Below are 21,789 nucleotides of genomic sequence, written 5' to 3' on the forward strand. Positions count from 1 at the left end.
CACTGTGTGTTCAAGGCCAGCCTGAGACTACAGAGTAAATTCCAGGTCAGCCTGAGCTAGAGTGGGACCCTCCCTCAAAAAATATATAAATAAATAAAAATAAAATATATATACATTTTAAAAGAACCTTCCCCCAGAGTGGGTGGCACCTCTGGGGGTTGGACAGCTTTACCTAAAGAAGCTCTAAGCTCTGAAAAGGAAAGTACCCCCTCCTCCGACCTGGCTGCCAGTGCTGCTTTCCAGTGTGGACTGAAGCTTCAGTGCCGGATTGGGACTGCTGAGGCATCCAGTCTCGTCAATCAAGCAGCTACCAGGTTCCTTGACTCTCAGGCCTGCAACCTGCTATTGTTGGGCTGCTGTACACTAATCCAATAAATTCCCTTGTAATACAATTCATTCTATCGGTTCTGTTCCTCTAGAGAACCCTGACACAAACACTGGGTGTTCTGCTGATCGCTCTGCTGTCCTCCAAACCACTGATATGGAAGGCTGGCTGTACATCATTTGGCTTTGCTGCCCCAAGGCTAGAATTCCTTCCTGCTGGCACAGATGTGTGCTGCTAGTTGGGCAGAAACTGGTTTCCCCACAAGCAAGTATGAGGAGGTGGATGCTGGGCTGGAACAGGTGGGCTCTGGGCTGGAAGGTGCCCTTGGGTTTGGCCTTTTGCTCCACCTTCTGGGGCTGGCACTAGGCTTGGCTTCCTACCTCCTGGACAGAAGGCCTGGCCAACACTCCCTCTTCACCTAGAAGTGAGGATTTAAATCCCCATTGCTCGGGATCTACGATCTGATGGGCCTATTCTGTGCTACCTCTTCTAAGGCTATTGGCCCAGTATTCCTGGACCCCTTCCCTATCACTCTTGGGTCCTTGCCTTAGGCCACGGTCTAGAAGCCTTTCCTAGTGTTGTCCATTAAAAATCCATGACAGCCAGGTGTAGTGGGGCACACCTTTAATCCCAGCACTTGGGAGGCAGAGGTAGGAGGATCTCTGTGAGTTTGAGGCCAATCTAGGACTACAGAATGAGTTCCAAGTCAGCCTGGGCTAGAATGAAACCCTACCTTGAAAAAAAAATTCACTGAGTGAGTTAATAAAGGAACATGTGGGCAGAGACCAGGCTGTGAGGTAGCTGGAGTGATCTAGGGTTTCCAGTTTGGGCCACAGGATGAAAGAGTGGGAAAGAACCTAGAGAAGCAGGAGTGCCTGGGCACAGACCATTCAGGATGAGGTGGGGTAGAAGCCATCTATGGCTCCAAGGCACCTGGCTACCTCCTCATGCTGGTTGCTGCCAATGTCCCTTCTCACCTCCCACCAGAAATTACACTGAGAGCTGCGCGTGGTGGCACAAACCTTTAGTCCCAGTACTCGGGAGGCAGAGGTAGGTGGATTACCATGAGTTCCAGGCCACCCTGAGACCACATAGTGAATTCCAGGTCAGCCTGAGCTAGAGTAAGACCCTACCTTAAAAAAACAAACAAAAAAAAAAAAACCAAAATAAATAAATAAAATAAATAAATAATTACACTGAGAACCCATAGATCCCTACTGACCTCAAGGTCCCTCAGTTTGGCCAGAGCACCTCACCCTGCTTCAGGCAACTCATCAGTAAGGCTGCCAGTAGAGGGGCACTGGGCAAGATTCCTTCCTGTGACCCCCAACACAAATGAGCCAGGCCTGGAAGCCCTACATCTTGGCTTGGAAGGATCTTACTCCCCAGCACTTCTCTGAGGTCTTCCAGGCTCAGGGCAGAGGGAAGCTCCCCGGATCCTCAGAGGCAAGAAACTCGAGCTGCATTCTAGTAGGTGTCTAAGGACACAGTGCTCCAGGTCACAAAGCAGTAATGAAACAGGGTCAGGACTTGAACCATCCCTCTAGCTCCCGTTCAGCACTCCTTCGCTAGTACCATAACCAGCCAACAAACATCTCACACCCCCCAGGCCCTCCAAAGAGCATCCACCCATGGGCTTGGGTGGGGAATGCCAAGCTGGACTCAGGTGGCAATGACTGAGAGCCTCACTTTCCCCAGGGGTGACCCTGGTCCATAAACTGTTTGTAGCCTCTTCCTGGGAGTCTCTGTGGCAACTGCCCTTAACAAAGCCTTGTGATATGCTCTGTTGTCCTGTTTGTAGGACCACACCAGATTTGGCTACTCTGCAGAAAAGCCTTGAAGAAGCATTTTCTGTTTCAGGTCTTAAGGGGTTTGAGTGTCCCCTCATATGAAGCCATGTTCTGAAAGGGGAGCAGGTCCAGCAGAGGATGGACATGGAGACAGGCTGTACTCTGTCAGCCACTGACCAGGCCCCAGGTGGCAGAGTCAGCCAAGGCTCTTCTCATCTCCTTCCTGTACCTCTGTGCCCTGAACATGGTGGTGGGATGACTGGTCCTCACATACTGAAGAGAATAGATGAGATGAGCCTTGGACAGTAAGAAGCTCTAGTTTACTTGCCCAACTTTAAATCAGTACTACTGCAACCTGAGCTGCTGGTTCAAGCCCAGGGGGAGTGAGCTCCCATCAGCAGCAAGCAGCAAGAGGACGAATGATGAACTTTACTCAGTGAAGAGTGTAGGGCCTGCAGAGTCAAGACCTCAAATGTGGGCCAGAGATGCTAGACACCCTAGGCACAATAGACTGCTGGGTGCTGAACCCAGTATAAAATGGGTGGCATTGGTCTACAAGATACCACTACCACAGGAGCCCAGTGTCACCAGCTAGGCTGGTAGCTCACAAAGCTTCTTGTGGCCTGGGGCAGATGAATCACCAACCATCATGCCCTCACAGGCCCACTGAGATGAGTGACCCAAACAGTTCAGATGTGGAGGCCCCGTGAGTAAAAACTTCCGTGGGCACTTAGCTTGGGACTGTGCTAGCTAGAGTCTGTCCATGGGTGGAGGAGGTTCTATTGGGTAGGAGCTCCCTGGGATCAAAGGACAGCATAGCCTTGTTGCTAGAAAGTCCAGGAGACTCAATTCTGCAGCCCCTGGAAACATGTGCCTGGGGGTCAGCAGCCACAGGAGGCTCATCCTAGAACCACTTATGTCAAGTGTCAGCTGTATGCATCCTCATTGGCTAGGCCTTGGCATTATTCCTCTTAGTTTGGTGGTAGAGGAGGTCTTGTCACCATGGGCTCCAAGAGGGTGGCCTCCACAGGCTGTGTCCGTTTTTGACTTTTGAATCAGGTCTGTATTGTGGCTGCTACAGATGCTGGAACTTTCTTGCTCGTAAGCCATTGGGTCTTACAAATGAATGGCTACTCCTGAGCTAAGGATGAAACAGAAGGATCTCATCATCTGGGAGTGAGCTCCCTCTATTATCTGTCTGTCTGGCACTGGGAACGAATTCTGACCTGTCCTAAACTCCAGCCCCTTTATGTGCTAGGCTCATTGGACTGGAGCTGGGGTGAGGTGAGGGATGTCAGTTCTCCGTTGCCACAGAGTGAAGTCTTAGCTGGCCTCCAGGTCAGACGTTGCTGATGTGGGCTTCCACTGTGGAGAAGGCAGAGGGGTCCCTGTCCCTGTCTGGGGGCCGCTCGCGTCTGACGTATCTTGGCTTTCTCACTGAAATGGGTTAGAGACAGGCTGGGTCAGTGCCAAGGAGGATCTCAGATTTTGCCAACACCAGAAGCTCTCAGAAGTATGGTGAGCAGCTAAAGGATACAGAGCCCATGTGAATCTGTTTATGCTAAACAAGAAAAGAGATGCCCCACCATGCTCCCCTTGTGTAAAGGTAGTTCCTCCTAATGGAGGCCAGCTATTTCCTGTCAGACCTTCAGACCCTGTACCCCAGGGTAAGGGCCCAGCTGTCCCTAAAGAGAGAGGAATAGGCTATGTCTGCATTATGTACTGCAGAGGGCTCAAAAGACAAGACCATACTCTGAGCTCTAGAGCCCATGAATGTGACCGCATTTAGAAAATGTCTATACAAATGTGATTAAGCTAGGATAGCAGGTGAGAACACCCTGGATTAACTAGGTGGGCTCTGAACCCAATGACTCGCATTCTCATCACAGAGACACAGAGATATAGCAATGTAACCATAAACCATGGGACACATGAGCCTCTAAGAGCTGGAAGAGGCATGAGGAATCTTCCTAGAGCCTTGGAATGCATGTCCTTCATCCCCACACCTTGATTTCTCTTTTCTGGCTCCCAGAACTATCAGGGGATGATACATATCTGTTGAAGCAACCAGTGTATGTGCACTCTACTATATAATACCCACCACTCATGACACCTATGCTACTAAGGTAATTGGGCACAAGGCTGCTTTGCAGAACTCAGAACAAGTACTGTTTGGAACAGGGTGGGTCTAGCTTCTCCAAAAAAGAGATTGCTATCTATTCCCCATGCCAGACCTCTGCACAGTGAAAAGACCATGAGCTAGGGCAGAAGGCTGGGTAAATCTTCTCTGGGGCTTGTGGCTATGTGACCATGGGCTACTCATTCAACCTCTATGCCTATGGACTCTTATATAGAGGTTCACATCTCCTCAAATGGGCCTTGAAATGGAAAGCTTGAGAGCTGACCTGCTCCTTACAGCTCTCTGGTAGTACTGGGCTTGGGCATGGCCAGAAGGGAAGCAGGGAGAGTATGGCCCCGTGCTGAGAAAGGAGGACAGCATGGAAACCATGTGAGTTGATGGGAAGGTAAAAGAGTGGTGCCTGTCGAGCATTTGTCTTTGTCCCTGTCTTGAAGGATACAGGAGGACAAGTCAGATTGTAAAGAGGGACCTACATGTCTGGGGATAAACCCAATGAACAGGCTTTTAGAGATTGGTCCAGAGCAAGAACCACCCCCCAGGGCAACATGCTGCAGCCCGTACCTGAGGATTGTGGTGGGGGGACCATCGCAGCCTTGAAAAGAGAAAAGCAGAGTGAGACTTCAGTGGCCTGGCACAGACACACGTGGCCCAGGTTGCTCAGCCCAGTTGGATGGGTTACTTACGGCTTCACCAGGCTGCAGGACAGGGGCTGGGGGAGGAAGAAAATGAATGGCATGTTACCCTGCAGCCCAGCAACTGCCTTGAGTGCCCTAAGTCTGGCCAGGTGCCCAGCCACATTCCTCACCTGGGGGATCCTAATCAGCAGGGGCCCAGCCTTGAACTCTCAGCTACAACAGCCCCCAAAGGCATTCTGCATTGGTGAGCATGGGCAGAGCGGGGCTGCTATAGCTGTTCTGTGCCCCTTGGAGACCACCCAGGCCCTGAGTAGGGGACAGGTTGTAGTTAGCACCCCTGGGGCTTGGCAGGTGGCACTTCAGGCACAGTGGAGAATACCTTTGTCTCTCCTGTAGAAGACCCTGGGAAGCTTACTGGAGCGCTTGAGGTAGAAGAACCCAGCCACAGAGAGGATAAGGCCCACGCTGATGAAGAGTGTTCCCAGAAAGAGGGAGGCTGCTATGTGAGGACCCCCTGCAGACAAATCAACAGCTGCCAGTGAATAACTGGGGCCTTAGAGGTTGGCTATCCAGGGCTCGTCATCTAACCTCTGGGGCCTACCATTGCCCAAATACACCTGAACCTCTGGTAGGGGCCAAGTACAGGCTCTACCCTTGGGTTCCTCCGCAGGCACAGTACATCTGACCACCAGGCAGGGTCAATGCTCACTCCCTCCTGATCCAGGTTCTAAAAGTACTCAGCCTTGCATGCCCCACCAGATTTTCCCCAGGATCCTTGGCATACAAATCTAATCTATCTAGTTCCTGTTACAACTCACCTCTCAGATACTGGTTGCTGCCCACTGTCCATCTCTACCTGCTTGCAGCCAGGACAGACTGGTGGGCTAGTGGCTGACAAGGCAATCAGTGAACACCAGCTGGGGGAAGCATCTTTCTCATTGAGATTAAGTATATATTATTCCTGACTTGTGGGCCTCACTACAGCACTGTGTGACAGGCTGACTAAGAGCCTGTCTACACTGGACTTATCCTAAATACTGTTGCTCTGTGCAGCTGTCTTCCACTACTGGGACCAGCACTGGGTCCAAGGCCACCTTAAAGCTCAACTTTTCTTTCTGGTGAGGAGAGAGATAGGCTCTGAGCCCAGGATCAAGGTTCAGCACTGCTAAAGGACTAAGGGTCTAGAGTGATATGCCCAAACTTGGTCATCTCAGCAGAGGAAGCACTGTGTTAGAGTTGGGTCTGGTTCCCTGACTTATGTGGCCTCTCTGCCTCAGGATCACCCCTTCTCCCAGCACCAGTATCTGTAGTACCCCCTTCCATTTACATCCCTTTCCTGATCACATCTCCACCCCAGCCAGGCCCTTCCCATCCCTTATTCTCCCATGCCTTCATTTCAGGTGGCCTCAAAGGCTCTGGAGACACAGCCACCTGGAGTCGAGGACTGTGGTTGTGAAGTGTGGCCTATGCACTTGCAAGCAATCTCCTTGGAGGCCTATATCCTAGAAGAGGCACTTGAGATAAAGGCAGTGCAGTCCTCAAGGGCTGAGGACCAGAGTGGACATGGAACAAGGCCAAGTGGGTGGTAGAGAGGGTTGCTGCTAACTGAAGTTCTTTGGAGACCATGAAATGCACACCCCACAGAATTCTAACCATGGGCCATCCATGGTGGCGCACGCCTTTAATTCCAGCACTACTGGCAGAGGAAGGAGGATCACAATGAGTTCGAGGCCACCCTGAGACTACATAGTGAATTCCAGGTCAGCTTGAGCTAGAGTGAGACTCTACCTCAAAAAAAAAAAAAAAAAAATTCTAACACATGCCCCACCTAAGCCAACTGACCAAAGGAGCTGCTGGGCTCTTCCCTGGCCATTCCTTGACCAGGGCTCCTACCGTACAGAGCTCCTTGCAGAGAAACCTTGGCCACGGACATGCCCTGCTGTGGCCCATATCAGCACTGGCACCAACACCAGCTCTAACAAAGTTCCCCAGCCCCAGGGCCCAGGCAGAGGCCTAGTTCTGGCCTTGTGAATTGAGACTTACCAAAATATGGCCGGCCTGGCATTCCTGTGCTCCTGTTCATGGGAAACTGCATGCCCTGGCCAGCGACTGTGAGAAAGCAGAATTCAGGCAAGGCCTGGGCATAGCCCAGGCCCCTGCTTAGGACCTCCACAGTTTAAAGGGACATCTCAGGCCACAGATGAGAAAACAAGGAGCAGCCTCACCCACAGCTGTCTCCAGTGAACAAGGTACTCAGAAAGAGAGGGTTCCTTAGGGCTGCTCACTAATGGAAAATGCTCCTGTACAAGGCAGTTCTGCTATTGTGAGGACAAGGACAGAGGTTCCCTCAGTTTCTTCCCAAACTGGACATGGGGACCCCTGGGAAACACAGGAAAACTGGAATGGACAGCTGGGTGGAGACGTACGGCTTCTGCACTCAGAGCCATTGTACGCTGGGAGGGTTCCATTCTGGCACCGGACACAGCTGGCACTCCCGTCCGTGTTCCAGTGCCTATAGCAACCTGCACCAGGAGGAGACAGGATTTCTCAGCCACAGTAAGTTCACCGAAGTTTACTATATTTGCAAACTTTTCTGTATTTTGCATTTGTAAAGTAATTTTCAACTCAAAAACACTAATATGCTATTGAAGTTTGGAGGGACCAATTGTTGATTCTAGAAAAAGCAACAAACTCGAACAGGAAGCGCAAAACCCCTCACCTAGGTTCACTGTGACTGCCTGCCACATTTCCTTTACTGGATGCCTCAGTAGTCTATTCAGAAGTGTCTGGGACAGAATTGAAAATTATCAGGTACTGTGTGTGGGCTTGTCCTCACCCATGAACACTGCCTCTGAGGCATGATACAACTGCCTGGACCAATGTGCACCCTCACTTGGCCCCCACTGGGGTAGGTACAAACTCTTGATCTGTCTCTCATCTCTATGCTTTCTCCCAGGGTCTCTATAGTAGAATAAAGTCAAATTTCTATATCAGACTAATGTTTGTTAAAGCTCCACCCTCACTCTGCCCGGGCAGTGGGAGTGTCCCAGTCTGCACTAACCAGTGATTTATGGACAGCTATTTTCCCACTGTCCAAAGCACCCTGAAGGGCAAACTGTCTTATACCTGTACTTCTTCCCCCGACATTTAGCAAAGAAGCTGGGACGACACATGTTCATCAGTGTTGCTTACAGGCGCTAGATGCCAGAGCTGGACACTGGTCCATATTTGGGGCTAAACCACACACCACAGGACCTTGAAAATGAACGTTATGCTTGAGCTGAATAGATGGGATGCAGGGAGATGAAGCTCTTTCTGTAGTAACAGAGTTGGTGATTGACACCAACGGACAGGGGACCTGAGAGGAACATCAGCACAGCACAGCTCCAGTACGGTATAAACGACTGCACAGAAGCTGAATCTAACTGCTCAGGTCTAGCTGGGTACAGACTGTCTGCTCCAACATGAAATCATAAGATGAGGAACAGACCTCTGGCAGTGTCTCTTGCCCTACTGGCATCACAAGGCACACGTACATCTCATGGGAAGCATGTACTGTCTACTCAAGTTGAAACCAAGCAGCAGGGGTCCTCAGTACAAAACCCAGCGCCAAGATTCTTCCGAGAAGCAGCCCTGCCTCCTCTGTGCTGGGAAGCAACCAGGCTCCAATATGGGATTCCCCAAGACTGCCAAGTTTTATGCAGGGACAGAAGGAGGCCAGAGAGCCAGGTGGAAGCTCTGTAGGCCTGTGGAACTCCTGTGTCTCATACTAATCTGAGTATCTCTATCCTTGCACTGTTCCCAGAGCCACCTTGAACATCAGAGGCTCCTAAGACCCATCCTCACTCCAGTCCCTCCATGGGCAGTGTAACCTCAGCATAGCTAACTGCATCTACTGTAGCAGCACTGGACAGTTTATATCCAGTTGAGAGATGCCAGGTCCAGGGAACTTCTTCTGCCAATATGAAGGAACCCAACAGAATGGGCTGTAGCCCAACTGCCAGGACTTTTGGTCAAAGGACTGGTAAGGACTCTTGGTGACCCCACATCTCTGCTCACCCTAGAAACCACACCTTCTTCCCCTTGTTAACACACTCAGCTTTAGCCCTCCCCACAGCCTCCACATCTTGGTTATGTCTTCCTGACCAGTACTCTAGGGTGCCTGCTTTCCTGAGCACACCTTCTGGGTTCACATTCTCTTGGGTGTGAGGAAACCCAGGATGGGGTGCCAAGGTCTGCCCCTTACTGAATCAAGGGTTATCGCTGAACCCAGACTACACAGCAGCCCATTGTCGTCCATCCAGGACTAACTATCTTTCTCTCACAGGAACTTTCTGCCTTGGGACAGGACAGGAGAGTGGTGGTCCAAACAACTTCTCATTTGGGTCCTCCTCTTCTGGCTCTCCCAGGCAGCTTCTTTCACCAGCCTGATTTCTAGCTACCTCCAAGAAGTCCTGCCTACATGGCCTGCTAGAACCTTCTAAGGAACAGGGGCCTTACCCTTGGCTGACATTGGGACTGGAGTGCTCTCTGTGATGGTGTCTCCTGTGCACTGAGGCAGGTGAGCAGCACCCCTGGCCTCATTTCCAGATGGTAAGTGCACTCACTTCCCTATCAAGCATCGGCGGTGATAACCAGAAGTACCTCCACACACTGCGGGAGGTGCCCAAATCAAGACACCTCAGAGAGGGACTGAGTTCAAGGACAGCTCTGCTTTGGCTTAGCTTCCTTCTGAGCCCTGCCTCCTCTCCATCTCTCAGCCCACTGCAGACTGTCCCCATGGAACCCTTGGCTAGGTCACAGACAGGGTAGTCAAGCCACTCACAGAAGGAGGCTCAGGTGGGTCCCCTCTGCCCAATGTCATTGCCTATGCTGCCTCCAGCTCCTTCAAGCCCTTGGTTGCCTTTGTCAATGAGGAGTAGGATGGGGATACCTGGGAATTTGGTGGCTTGGTGACTGCTTGAGACAAGGTGGCTTACCTGGGCCACACAGGCCTGTGCCTGGGCAGGTAGCATTGACGTCTACCACATCAACACAACACTCGGGTTGCTGGGCCTGGAGGGGAGACAGCAGTAAGACAGGCTGGCAGATGCCTAGCTCATGCCATCATGCCTACAACAGCACAGGTCATAGCAGGGTCTTACCTGTCTCACCTGTCTCAGTACCCATGGCCCAGACTCTCTAAGGTCAGTGTGGGGTTACACCATCCCTACTGGCCCACGTGTAGGTAAGGACTCTTGCCACACCCTGCTACAGCCACTATGTAGGCAGTGCCTAGAGAAAACTTCAGCCCTAGACAGAATGACCAAGACTGAGAAGTACTGGCATGTGCAGGGTTGAGGATATCCCCCTATGGGGATATTTCTTTTTTTTCTTTCTTTCTTCTTTTTTTGAGGTAGGGTCTCACTCAAGCCCAGGCTGATCTGGAATTCACTATGTAGTCTTAAGGTGGCCTTAAACTCATAGCAATCCTCCTAACTCTGTCTCCCAAGTGCTGGAATTAAAGGTGTGCACCACCATGTCTGGCCCCTTGGGGATATTCTACAAGCACCAGGACTACAGCTGTCACATCACAGGTCATGGTCCCCCATTGTTTTCCTCACAATAGCCCCAGACACCAGGTCTGCTATGTGTAGTACATGTTGCCAGTGAACTTCTGGTGGCTAATTAGGTCTCCAACTGTAGGGCCAAGACCTGTCCAGGTATGTCCAACACCAGCTACCTGCCCTCCCAAAGGCCAAGAAGGATAGGACACAGGGAGCTGATGTAAAGTGGCCTAGAGGCCTGGGCCTTCCTTGGATATCTTAGCATCGTGTGGCTCAGAACACACGGCCTCAAAATACAGCACCCTGACCTCTCAGAGAGCACAGAAGCAGAACTTTGACTTCCTAATGCCTTTTGATCCCAAGGGTAGGCCAAAGCTCTCTTGGAGCAGTGTACTGAAGAAAGGTTAGCCCTTATCTCTAAAGCCACAAGAACAAAAATCTGAACAAACCAGACTGGCTAGGCCCCTGGATCAAGACCATCCGATCACACCCTCTGTCTAATCACACTTCCTCAGAAACATCCCTCTTTCCTAAACCTGAGCATAAACAGGTGCCCGTTTCGTTATGGAGACTCCCATGTTATATAAAGCATATGCTGTTTGCTTTTCTTTTTAGTGTGTTTATGTGTACACATGTTCACATGTGTGCCCATGTGCAAGTGGAAGCTAGAGGACAGCTTCCCATGCTGTTCCTCAGGACAGGGTCTCTCAGTGGCCTGAAGCTCACCAACTAGACTGCACTGACCAGAGAGGTTCTAGGGATTGAGCTCAGGTCCTCATGCTTGAGTGGCAAGCCTTTAAACCAACTGAGTTATCTCCCCAGGCCAATATTTTTTTCTTTTCTACTTTCTTTCTTTCTTTCTTCCTTTCTGTTTATCTGTCTGTCTTTCTAATATTTTTAGAGAGAGAGAGAGAGAGACACGGGGGGGGGGCAGATAAGGAATGAACACAACAGGGCCTCTAGCCACTGCAAATGAACTCCAGATGCATGCATCTGGCTTATGCAGATCCTGGGGAATTGAACCTAGGTCCTTAGGCTTTACAGGCAACTCCATAGACACCTTCAGTTGGGGGTTTACAGCTTAGTGCTAGAGAAAAGTGTCTAGTCGGTCATAATTTTGGGAGGACCATCTCATACCCTCAACCCCAAATGTTATGTTTAAGTTGTGCACAAAGGCCTGTTTGCTGACCACAGGGTAGCTGGATAGGTGGAGGTGGGGTGTTTTCAGGGTGATTTCATTGTACATGGTTATTATAACTGGGCTTCTACTTTTTGGCTTTGTTGGTTTATGTGCAAGCAGATAGAGAAAGAGAGAGAATGGGTACGCCAGGGCCTCTAGCCACTGCAAACAAACTCCAAACACACACATCACTTTGTACATGTGGCTTTATATAGGTACTGGGGACTGAAACTGGGTCCTTAGGCTTTGCAGGCAAGTGCCTTAACTGCTGGGCCATCTCTCCAGCCCTGTTTAGTTTTTAAGACAGGGTCTCACTATATAGCTAGGCTGTTCTCAAATTCACAGTCCTTAGCCTTCTGTGTGATGGGACAGGTGTGTACCATCATGCTTGGCACACTGTACATTGTGACCCAAATTTAGTGAACAGGGAGAGGTGTCTAAGGGATGTAGGGGCACAGGGGAGGGTCGATGTCACCATGGAAGAGAGCAAGACTCACTGCGGTAGCTCATTTCTTGCATTAGCCGGTTTGGTGAGGGATTCCTTACACTTCCACTGCCATCCTAGCTTGTGAAGTCCCCACAAAGCCTGGCATGAAGCCACAGTGATGGGTCTAGCCCTTTTTGACAGCAAAACTCAGCATACTACAGCATTACTGGCTTAGTAGAGCCACTTCTGGTGGGAGCCAGGATACCCTGCCACCGTAAGATCACCAACCATTGTGAGCAAGTAGCAACTGAGCAGGTAGCTCTGAGCTACAGGCAATTTCAGAGAGTGGTTCTGCAGAGACCCTATATCAGATATACCAACAACTAGGCTTGGAAGAGAAACTTCTAGAAGATAAAACAGAGCAGATGCCAAGCAGGGTCCAGGCACTTCTGACTCAGTAGTGGACTCCAAGTGGATTTTATCAGGTCTTGGAGCTAGATTTCAATAATCCCTGAGGTTGAAACTCTTCTGAGGGGAAGGATCCATTGCCTCTATGGAGGCTTCAACTTAATTTCATGCTGCTGGCCACATGGGCACGTGACAGAACCAACCTTGCTTTCTGTGGACTTGCTGTTGACTCCCACCAGGAGGCCAGCCAGGAGCATGAGGCACTGAAGTGCCATGCTGGGGAGTTGACAGCAGGATCTGCAAGAAAAAACAGTGTTCAGAGAAGTGTTAGGAATACTTAATTCCTGACAGCTTCTGGCTTAGAGCTTGTGCACCCTATTTCTAATGGTAGAGGAAAACTGCACCTACCACACAGCCTTAAAGGGAACTAGGGATGTAGCTTAGGTGGTACAGTGCCTGTCTAGCATGCATTAGGCAGGCATGAGTTTGATCACCAGCATCTGGGCATCATACAGCCCCTCATAACCCCAACACTCAAGAAGTAGAGGCAAGAGGGCCAGAAATTCAAGGTCATTCTTAGCTAGATAGTAAGTCCAAGGTTAGCCTAGGATACAAGAGACACTGTCAAAAAATAAAAATATGGGGCTGGAGAGATGGCTTAGTTGATTAAGGCACTGCCTGCAAAGCCCAGGTTCAATTCCCCCCACTACCTAAGTAAGCCAGATGCACATGTGGTGCATGCATCTGGAGTTCATTTGCAGTGGTTAGAGGCCCTGGCATGCCCATTCTCTCTCTCTCTGTAATAAATAAATAAAAACAAAATATTTTAAAAAATAAAAATAAAAATATGGCTGAGCACTCGGGAGGCTAAGATAGGAGGATAGCTGTGAGTTCAAGGACAGCCCCAGATACATAATGAATTCCAGGTCAGCCTGGGCCACCTCTAACCTCCCCCACTCCCACCAAAAAAGTGTGGTACACACCTTTAATCCTTTCATCCCAGCACTTGGGAAGCAGAGGTAGGAGAATCACTGTGAGCTGGAGGCCGGCCTGGAACTAGAGTAAGTTCCAGGTTAGCCTGGGTTAGAAAAAGACTAGAAAAAGAAAGCCAAAAGAAAAGGGGGGGCAGGCTGGAGAGATGGCTTAGCAGTTAAGTTCTTGCCTGCAAAGCCAAAGGACCCAGGTTCAATTTCCCAGGACCCACATAAGCCAGATGCACCAGGTGGCCTTGGCATGCTCAATCTTTCTCTGTCTATCTCTTTCTCTCTCTCAAATAAATAAATAAAATTATTTAGCCAGGCATGGTGGCACACGCCTTTAATCCCAGCACTCGGGAGGCAGAGGTTAGGATTGCTATGAGTTCTAGGCCAGCCTGGGAAGACAGAATATGTTCCAGGTCAGCCTGGGCAAAAGCAAGACCCTACCTCAAAACAACAACAACAAAAATAATAATAATAAAATAAATAAAGTAAAATGACCTCTACGATGTTTTACTTGATGGGGGTCGCTGAAGCATAGAAGCAGGTGAGCTGGCCATCTCTGGTTCTGGAAACTTTTATGGTAGTGGTTTCAGCTTTACTTCCAGGCAGGCCCTCAGAGAGAATACAGAGAAGTTTCAATTTAGGACTGGAAAATGAGGAACCATATTCTTTGGTCTAGGGCAGTGGGAAGCACTCCTTGGGGAATCCTAGGGAGAGGTTTCTATGGGTTTACATGGCCAATGGGGGTGAAGACTCAGGACTCAGGCTCTGGCCCCATTGATAGAGAGGAGTGGGACCTGTCCAGTAGTTCACTTTATACCAGTACCCACATAAAGCCAGATGCACAAGGTGGTGGATACATCTAGAGTTTGTTTGCAGTGGCTGGAGGTCCTGGCATGACCATTCTCTGACTCTTTCTCTCAAATAAATAGCTGCAGAAATCAGAGATTTCAATCAATACTTCCATTGGCTACTTGGTCAACTTTGAGACTTATTTTGCATAAAACAAACCATCTCCATTTAAAGTACATAAGCCAGAGTTATGGAAAACTATGTATGTGTGAGGCTGTCACACACCAAAAAGGACAGCAGCCTTCTTAGAGCCTTCCTCCCTCAACTCCAGGCTCAGGTATTGGAGCTGGCCTTATAGCTGCAAAGCAGTGTATAATTTCTAGAATTTCATATAAACGGAACATCCAGTACAAATGAGTCCTTTCATAACCAATGAGTTTTAGATGTTTTGTGTTGTTTTATGAGGGCTTTGTTCCTTTTATGGTTAAATAGTATTCTGCTGTGTGGCTACACCTCTTCACCTGCTGATAGGTCATCACAGGCTGATTCTAGATTTTAGCAGTTTTGGATCCTTGGGCACATACTTGTGTAGACCTATTTTTATTTCCCATGAAAAAATACTAAGCAGTGGAATGGCTGGATCAGTGAGGAGTGTATAACTCTGTTAGGAACTGGCAAACTATTTCCACATGTTGGCACCTTTTACCTTTCACCAGCAGAGCAGAATTCAGCTGCTTTGCATCATCAATATCTGATAATGCATGGGTGGGTATGTAGTAGTATCTCACTGCTATTTGCATTTCCCTGATGACTATTAACAATCAACATCACTTCATGTCATGAGTCACATGTATGTCTTCTTACTGGAGTGTCTATTGACACATACATACATGCATGGAAGCCCAGACTGGCCTAGAACTATATAGACAGAACAGGCTGGCCTCAAACTTGCAGCAATCTTCCTGCCACTGCATCTCAAGTGCTGGGATTATAAATGTGACACCATACTCAGACATACAAACACAGCACTGCAGTGGAAACAAGACTATATTTATGTGAACACACAAAACTGTGCCTCATAAAGTATAAATTGCAATATATAAGAACAGATAAAAATCAACACCAAGGCAGAGGTAGGATTGACGTGAGTTCGAAGCCACCCTGAGACTACATAGTAAATTCCACGTCAGCCTGAGCTACAGCGAGACCCTACCTCGAAAAGCAAAACAAAACAAATCAAATCAACACCAACCCAATAGTCAGAGATGGAATGGAAATGTGACTAGTAGACCAGCTCCACCACATGCACAGAGGGATGAGGAATAGGCTGGTCTAATAAATTCAGAAAATGGTGTTTTGAGTAGAAACCATAGGGTGATGCAAACCCAATTTAACTCTATACTCTAGTTGGTCACTCTGTCTTACAGACTGGGGTAGGAAATGGGTGAATAATTCTGGCACAGCTTTGCATATACGCTAGTGTTGAACAAACGGGTAAATGGGCAGTGACAGTGGGAGGGGCTGGGAAGATGGATCAGCAGTCAAAGGTGCTTGCTTGCTAAGCCTGCTGGCTCAAGGTTCAATTCCCAAATTGGCCCACAAAAGCCAGATGCAAAAATGTGTCTGGCGTTTTGTTAGTAGAGGAGGCAAGAGGCCCTGGAGCCTGCACATGCATGTGTGCATGTGTGTGCGCGCAAACACAAAATATGCAAATAAATAAATAAAACTTTTAAACAAATGGTCAACAGCTGGTGGGAGCCAGGTTATCATTGCCAGCCTGGAAGGTTGCATATTATACACAGACACACATGACCAAATCTTTAAGACAGCTACCTCCATCTACTGAGAAGTCCTAGATGTGACATCCTGGTAGTAACAACTTGTGTCCATACCCTGGTTTCTCAGACCATCCTTTACTTATAGAAACCAGGGATCTTGGTCCATCAGTGAGGAGCTGAGGCCTGTCAGGACCACCCTGTGAACAGCCACCCGCCCCCCCCCCCCAGGGTATATCATGTAAACACTGGCAGTAAATGCAGCTCCCAGGCAACTGTTACTGAAAAGGAGATGGTATAGGTAACCACCACCTTGTTTCTCTTGGTACATAACTGTGAGGACCATAGCACAGGGGCTTAGAGTTCCTAGTATATTCACTGAGGTGCTATTGCTACTGTTATAGCAAAGGAACAACATGAAAGAATAGCCCAGGACAGATAAACACACCTCTCACTTAAAATTCTACATTGTCGGGCTGGAGAGATGGCTTAGCGGTTAAGCGCTTGCCTGTGAAGCCTAAGGACCCCGGTTTGAGGCTCGGTTCCCCAGGTCCCACGTTAGCCAGATGCACAAGGGGGTGCATGCGTCTGGAGTTCGTTTGCAGAGGCTGGAAGCCCTGGCGCGCCCATTCTCTCTCTCTCCCTCTGTCTTTCTCTGTGTGTCTGTTGCTCTCCAATAAATAAATTAAAAAAAAAATAAAAAATAAAATTCTACATTGTGTTTCATGGTGTTTTTTGTTTGTTCGTTTTTAACGTGGGGCTGGGTATAGTGGTGCATGCCTTTAATCCCAGCACCTGGGAAGCAGAGGTAGGAGGATCACTATGAGTTCGAGGCCACCCTGAGACTACATAGTGAATTCCAGGTCAGCCTAGGCTAAAGCAAGACCCTACCTCAAAAAAAAAAACAACAAAAAGCGGGGCTGGAGAGATGGTTTAGAGGGTAAGGTGCTTGCCTGTGAAGCCTAAGGACCCACGTTTGACTTTCCAGATACCACATAAGCCAGACTGATGGTGAAACAAGCACAAAGTCACACATGCCCACTAGGCGGTGCAAGCGTCTGGAGTTTGATTGTGGTGGCTGAGACCCTAGCAGGCCAATTCTCTCTCTAAAATTAAAAAAAAAAAGAAGTTTGTCAGGGGTGGTGGAGCACACCTTTAATCTCAGCACTCAGGAGGCAGAGATAGGAGGATCACTGTGAGTTAGAGGCCAGCCTGAGACTACATGGTGAATTCTAAGGTCAGCCTGGGCTAGAGTAAGACTCTACCTTGAAAACAGAAGAAAACAAAATTGCTGAAAATCATTTGATTGGCTTTAAAGGAAACATTTCAATTTGTTGAGGTACATGTACAGATGACAAATCTTTGGGCTCTCACTGCCACCAGAGTGGGGCTGGGTGGTCTGAAGCCTATCCAGTCTGAGCTCTACCTTGAGTATGTGACATCCTCAGTGCTCTATGGGGACAGCTAGGGATCCAAATTAACATGGAGAACAACACTAATGCAAGGAGGTGGTGACATGTGTCTGTGTTCATGGGATGTGGCCTATGGACCAGAGGACTCAAAGCCCATCTGTTTGCTGAGGTTTGGGAAAGAATACTGGAGACACTATGTGTGGGCCAGGAAAATAAACTGCAGATTTGTGGTTCCTTCTAAAAATAAAATAGACATTAACTGTTCTAACAGAAAAATCACTAAACTTCCTCTGACGCCTGGATCACCCTGGATGGAGTTTCCAAGCCAGTGCCCAAAAAGTGAGGGGCCCTGATTAAACCCTCAGCACTGGAAAAATAAAACATGCACACACGGAGAAAGAGGCAGCTCTGTACACTGCAGTAATACTAAGAGAAAAGGGACAAATAAGTGGGCCACTGGAGCAGGAAGATTGCAAGTTCGAGGCAGTCTGAGTTACAGAGTGAAAACCTGTCTCGAAAACAAGCTTGATGCCTTCAAATTGAATAGGCCTACACCCTTGAGAATATACTCAGAACGGGGTTGAGGAGAAAAACTGTAGTTTTCGACATACGCTAGGAAACGTACCACACAACTTTGGCTTAAATTAGAAACTAGACACCGCTAGAGTACTATACGCCAGCGAGGTCCTCAAGAAACCCAGAGAGCAACTGCAAAATCTCAACTCCACGACACCAAGGGAAGTGCCACACCTCCAGGGTACTCCATGTACCGTCCAGCTCTAGGATATCTCCCTATCTCCGCACACCGTCTCGGTCTCTCTCAACCTCCCTCCCTCCATGCCTGCTCGCACGACCACCGAGCTCCACTCCCGGCTCGGCCCGTCCCGGCACATCCCTGACTCCAGGACAGTGGAACACTCCAGGAGGGAACTTCCCCGCTGGGTCTCGAGCAAGCCCGACAGTCTGCGCGACGCCCAAGACCTCAGCCTTTGTCTCGCGGCCACCGCCCTGCCCGGCCGAGGCCCTCACTCACCCTACGCCGGATGGATTCCTCTTTCGTACCCCCCGCCCTGCGAGCTGCCGCGCGCGCCCCTGGGACTTGTAGTTTTTTTTCTACGTCCCCACCAGGACGCCTGCGGACGCCGTTCCGACATAAAACTACAACTCCCGGAGGCCTTCGCCCAGGCGGATTCGTCCCAGGATTCTCACGAGGCTGAAGAAGGTATGCGCGGAGCTCCCTGGGAAGTGTAGTCTGGAATGATTTGTACCCTGGCTGGGGGAGGGGGCGGGAAGGAGACTACATTCCCCAGGATCCCTCGTGACAACTGTCGTTGCTACAGAACCGGTGGCAGGAGAGGGCGGTACACCGGCAGCGGAGCTGGGTCTGGGCAGGTTAGAGTCAGCTCCAGGTTTGGGGGTCGCTCGTGAGTCTCACCAGCTCTAACAGACCTCGAAATTAAGGACCACCCCACTCCAACCCTCCCCCACCCCCGCAGATAGTGCAGCCACAATACCCTTTGAACATTTTAGTGGCTCCAGTGGTAGTTGGGGTGTTCGGCCACCTACCGGTTTCTTAGAGCAGTGCGCTCTGAGCTGAGCTACCCAATAGAAGCCCTTGAGGAAGATGTCATTTTATAACGTACCTCGAGCGCGTGATTTGATTGGCAAGAAGCTAACTAATGTATTCCAAAGCGATCGCTCATTTGAGAAATTCAAATGAAGCCTATTGTAAAATCTGGGCATTCTGCCTAGTCTTGGCTGTCTGCTCAGGTGCTTGGATTCCAGCCAGCGTGGGAGGACACGCCCGCACTGAACCGGGAGGGAGTGTCCGAGGTCCCCGCACGGAATGTGAACCCTGCCTTAGACCCTCAGGGGTCTGTCCCTGGGCTGCCTCATTGCCCGGGTGTCTTCACACCTATGGAGACCTCAGACAACTTAGCTTCATGGCGGGTGTCTAGAGCCTTACCTGCTTACGGCTCCCAGCGCTCTTTAGGCACGCCTAGCTGTCTGTCCATGGAGGGGGGAAGCTGTGCCTGTCTCAGTCCAGGCGAGTTTCAGCGTCCCTGAAATGGGGTTGGGCCCCAAGGACAACACCAAGCGAGGACACCAGGGGGATGTGTGAATAAAAGGAAGAGGGGTGTCTGGCTGTGTTCTGTGCTTGGGTGGGAGCTAGTTTTCCACTCTGGCCTGGAGCAGCCAAGAGGTCGGTGCTGTTGGTATGAACCAGGTAGAGCACCCATGCAGACACCCCAGCTCTTCCTCACTTCTGAAACATCCTGGTATGACCTCAGTTTCTCTGAGCTGGTGAAGCCGGTCAGACAAGTTTGCATTCTCAGGGTCAACTTGATTCACTCTTCCCTGAAACTCTACCCTAAGGCCCAGTGGCTCTGAAGAGTCAGGGGGTGGGGCTGTGGGTGGCTTTGGCAGGGCTGTGAGCAGTAAGGTCTACAGTGGAAGAACTGTCGTGTAAAATGGGCTGCCTTCAGCCTAGCAGGGTGACTTCATGGCGGGTGAGATTTCTGCCTGCGTAGTTTTGGGCCCTGCCTCTGAGCTGCTCTAAAGAAAAGCTCCAAGGTCCCCAGTATTTCTGGTAAATATTTGTAAAGGAACTCCTTGAAAGGATTGCACAAGTGTATGCTCATCAGAGGTATGGCATCAGTGAAGAGCTGGCCAGGCCAGTGGAAGTGAGGAGATGAAGAGGAGGGGCCACAGGGCACTGGTTCCTCCTTCCATCCCTTTGCTCCTGGAGGCAGATAAGCCACCATTTTTCTCAGTTGATCTCTGACCATTGGCTGTCCAGTATGAGGGCTAGGGTTGACTCTCCCTCCTGGGTGCTACTTCAGGATATTTATTTATTTATTTACAAGAAGAGAGAGAAAGGAGACAGACAGAGAGTGAATGGGCGTGCAAGGCCTCTAGCCACTGTAAACGAACTCCAGATGCATGTGCCCCCTTGTGCATCTGGCTTATGTGGGTACTGGGGAATCGAACCTGCATCCTTTGGCTTTGCAGGCAAACACCTTAACCTCTAAGCTATCTCTTCAGCCCCCACTTCAGGACTTTTGTCCATGGTTTAAATGTCCAGAATATATATATATATGGAGAGAGAGAGAGAGGGAGGCTCATCACTATTATGCCCAGCCCAAGAGGATGTTTTCTAAGCAACAGTACTGGGAACAGGAAGGATAGTATTTTTGGTGCCTTCGTTTATCCCTGGGTGTCTGTAGGGCTTTCTGTGGCAATGATGTCATCTGTCTCCAAGAATGATCTCAGCTCTGAGTGATTGTAGTCATCTATCCATCTAGCATGGTATCCAGCACAGAGGCACTCCCTCGAGGCAGCAAGTTTCCAGATGGTGAGGCTCAGGAAGGGGATGATAAAACCTGAAGACCTGATTGCGCTTAGGAATGTGGCAGCATGCATGCCTGTCTGAGCAAGAGGAACTAACAGGAGAAACCTTGACATTGGAGCCCATGGGAAGGACACACTGGCAGTGGCCACCCTTGGGAATCCAAACTGTCTGACAGTGCTCTGCTGTCTAGGGTGGCTTCCAGGTCTTAAGTGGCCACTCCACCATTAGATCATATTTTCTGTTTTCCGTGTGTGTGTGTGTGTGTGTGTGTGTGTGTGATTTTTTTGAGAAAGGGTCTCACTCTAGGCTGACCTGGAATTCACTGTGTAGTCTCAGGCTGGCCTCAAACTCACAGCAATCCTCCTGCACTCACCTCCCAAGTGCTGGGATTAAAGTCATATGCCACCACACCTGGTTTGTTTTGTGTTTTTGAGACAGAGTCTAGATTTGTAGCCCAATCTCCAACTTGTCATCCTCCTGCCTCAACCTCAAATTCAAGTGCTGGAGTTACAGATGTGTGCTGCCACTGCCACTCCTCCTCAGATGCCTGAGATTAAAAGTGTGTGCCACAAAGCCTGACTTGATTTTTTTCTTTTTTTGGTGAACTTATGAGTTTATTGGGGTTACTTAACAGAACAGAGTGAGGGGTTGCTTACAGGAGCAATAGGTGACTCAAATGCAGCTGCATGACTGGTGAAGATTCATTGAAGCCACATCTCTGGAGCACATTGTGCAACCTGCAGGCAGCTTGAGCTGGTCAAAGAGTCTCAAGCACACCATACCACTTGCAGGCAGCTCAGTTAGACAGTCTCATGCCCAAGCAGTTGTTTCCCTTTATGTAGCCTAAGGTTGGGGGTCTTGCTGATATTTTTTTTAAGACAAGGTTTCACTGTATAGCCCTGGCTAGCCTGGAACTCAATGTGGACACCAGGATGGCCTTGAATTTGCAGTGATCCTCCTGCCTCTGATTTCCAAGTATTAGGATTATATGCATGAGCCATCATGTCTATTCCTTTCCTTTTTTTTT

At 49.5% G+C, this 21,789-nt stretch overlaps 1 protein-coding gene across 8 annotated transcripts in view; it reads right to left on the reverse strand.

Annotated features, from left to right (window-relative positions):
• Positions 1-2,416: 2,416 nt before the first annotated feature.
• The window catches only part of C5H1orf159 (chromosome 5 C1orf159 homolog), a 49,100-nt gene continuing 29,727 nt past the window's right edge, over positions 2,417-21,789 (reverse strand). Inside the window, exons 1-11 of one of the 8 annotated variants that reach the window (XM_045148878.1) lie at positions 18,444-18,569; positions 13,930-14,043; positions 13,435-13,507; positions 12,655-12,748; positions 9,870-9,945; positions 7,317-7,412; positions 6,934-6,999; positions 5,270-5,404; positions 4,939-4,964; positions 4,817-4,847; positions 2,417-3,552 (exon numbers count right to left, since the gene is read on the reverse strand). In XM_045148878.1, coding sequence (XP_045004813.1) covers positions 3,455-3,552; positions 4,817-4,847; positions 4,939-4,964; positions 5,270-5,404; positions 6,934-6,999; positions 7,317-7,412; positions 9,870-9,945; positions 12,655-12,726 — 600 coding nt within the window. In that variant the 5' untranslated portion in view covers positions 12,727-12,748; positions 13,435-13,507; positions 13,930-14,043; positions 18,444-18,569 and the 3' untranslated portion in view covers positions 2,417-3,454. Of the gene's footprint in view, positions 3,553-4,816; positions 4,848-4,938; positions 4,965-5,269; positions 5,405-6,933; positions 7,000-7,316; positions 7,413-9,869; positions 9,946-12,654; positions 12,749-13,434; positions 13,508-13,929; positions 14,044-16,056; positions 16,158-18,160; positions 18,413-18,443; positions 18,570-21,789 lie in introns of those variants that run through there. The other 7 variants (XM_045148877.1, XM_004657771.2, XM_045148874.1 and 4 more) reach the window with 7 other exon arrangements.

Source organism: Jaculus jaculus, chromosome 5, assembly GCF_020740685.1.
Source record: "Jaculus jaculus isolate mJacJac1 chromosome 5, mJacJac1.mat.Y.cur, whole genome shotgun sequence".
In the NCBI taxonomy this organism is placed as follows: Eukaryota; Metazoa; Chordata; class Mammalia; order Rodentia; family Dipodidae; genus Jaculus; species Jaculus jaculus.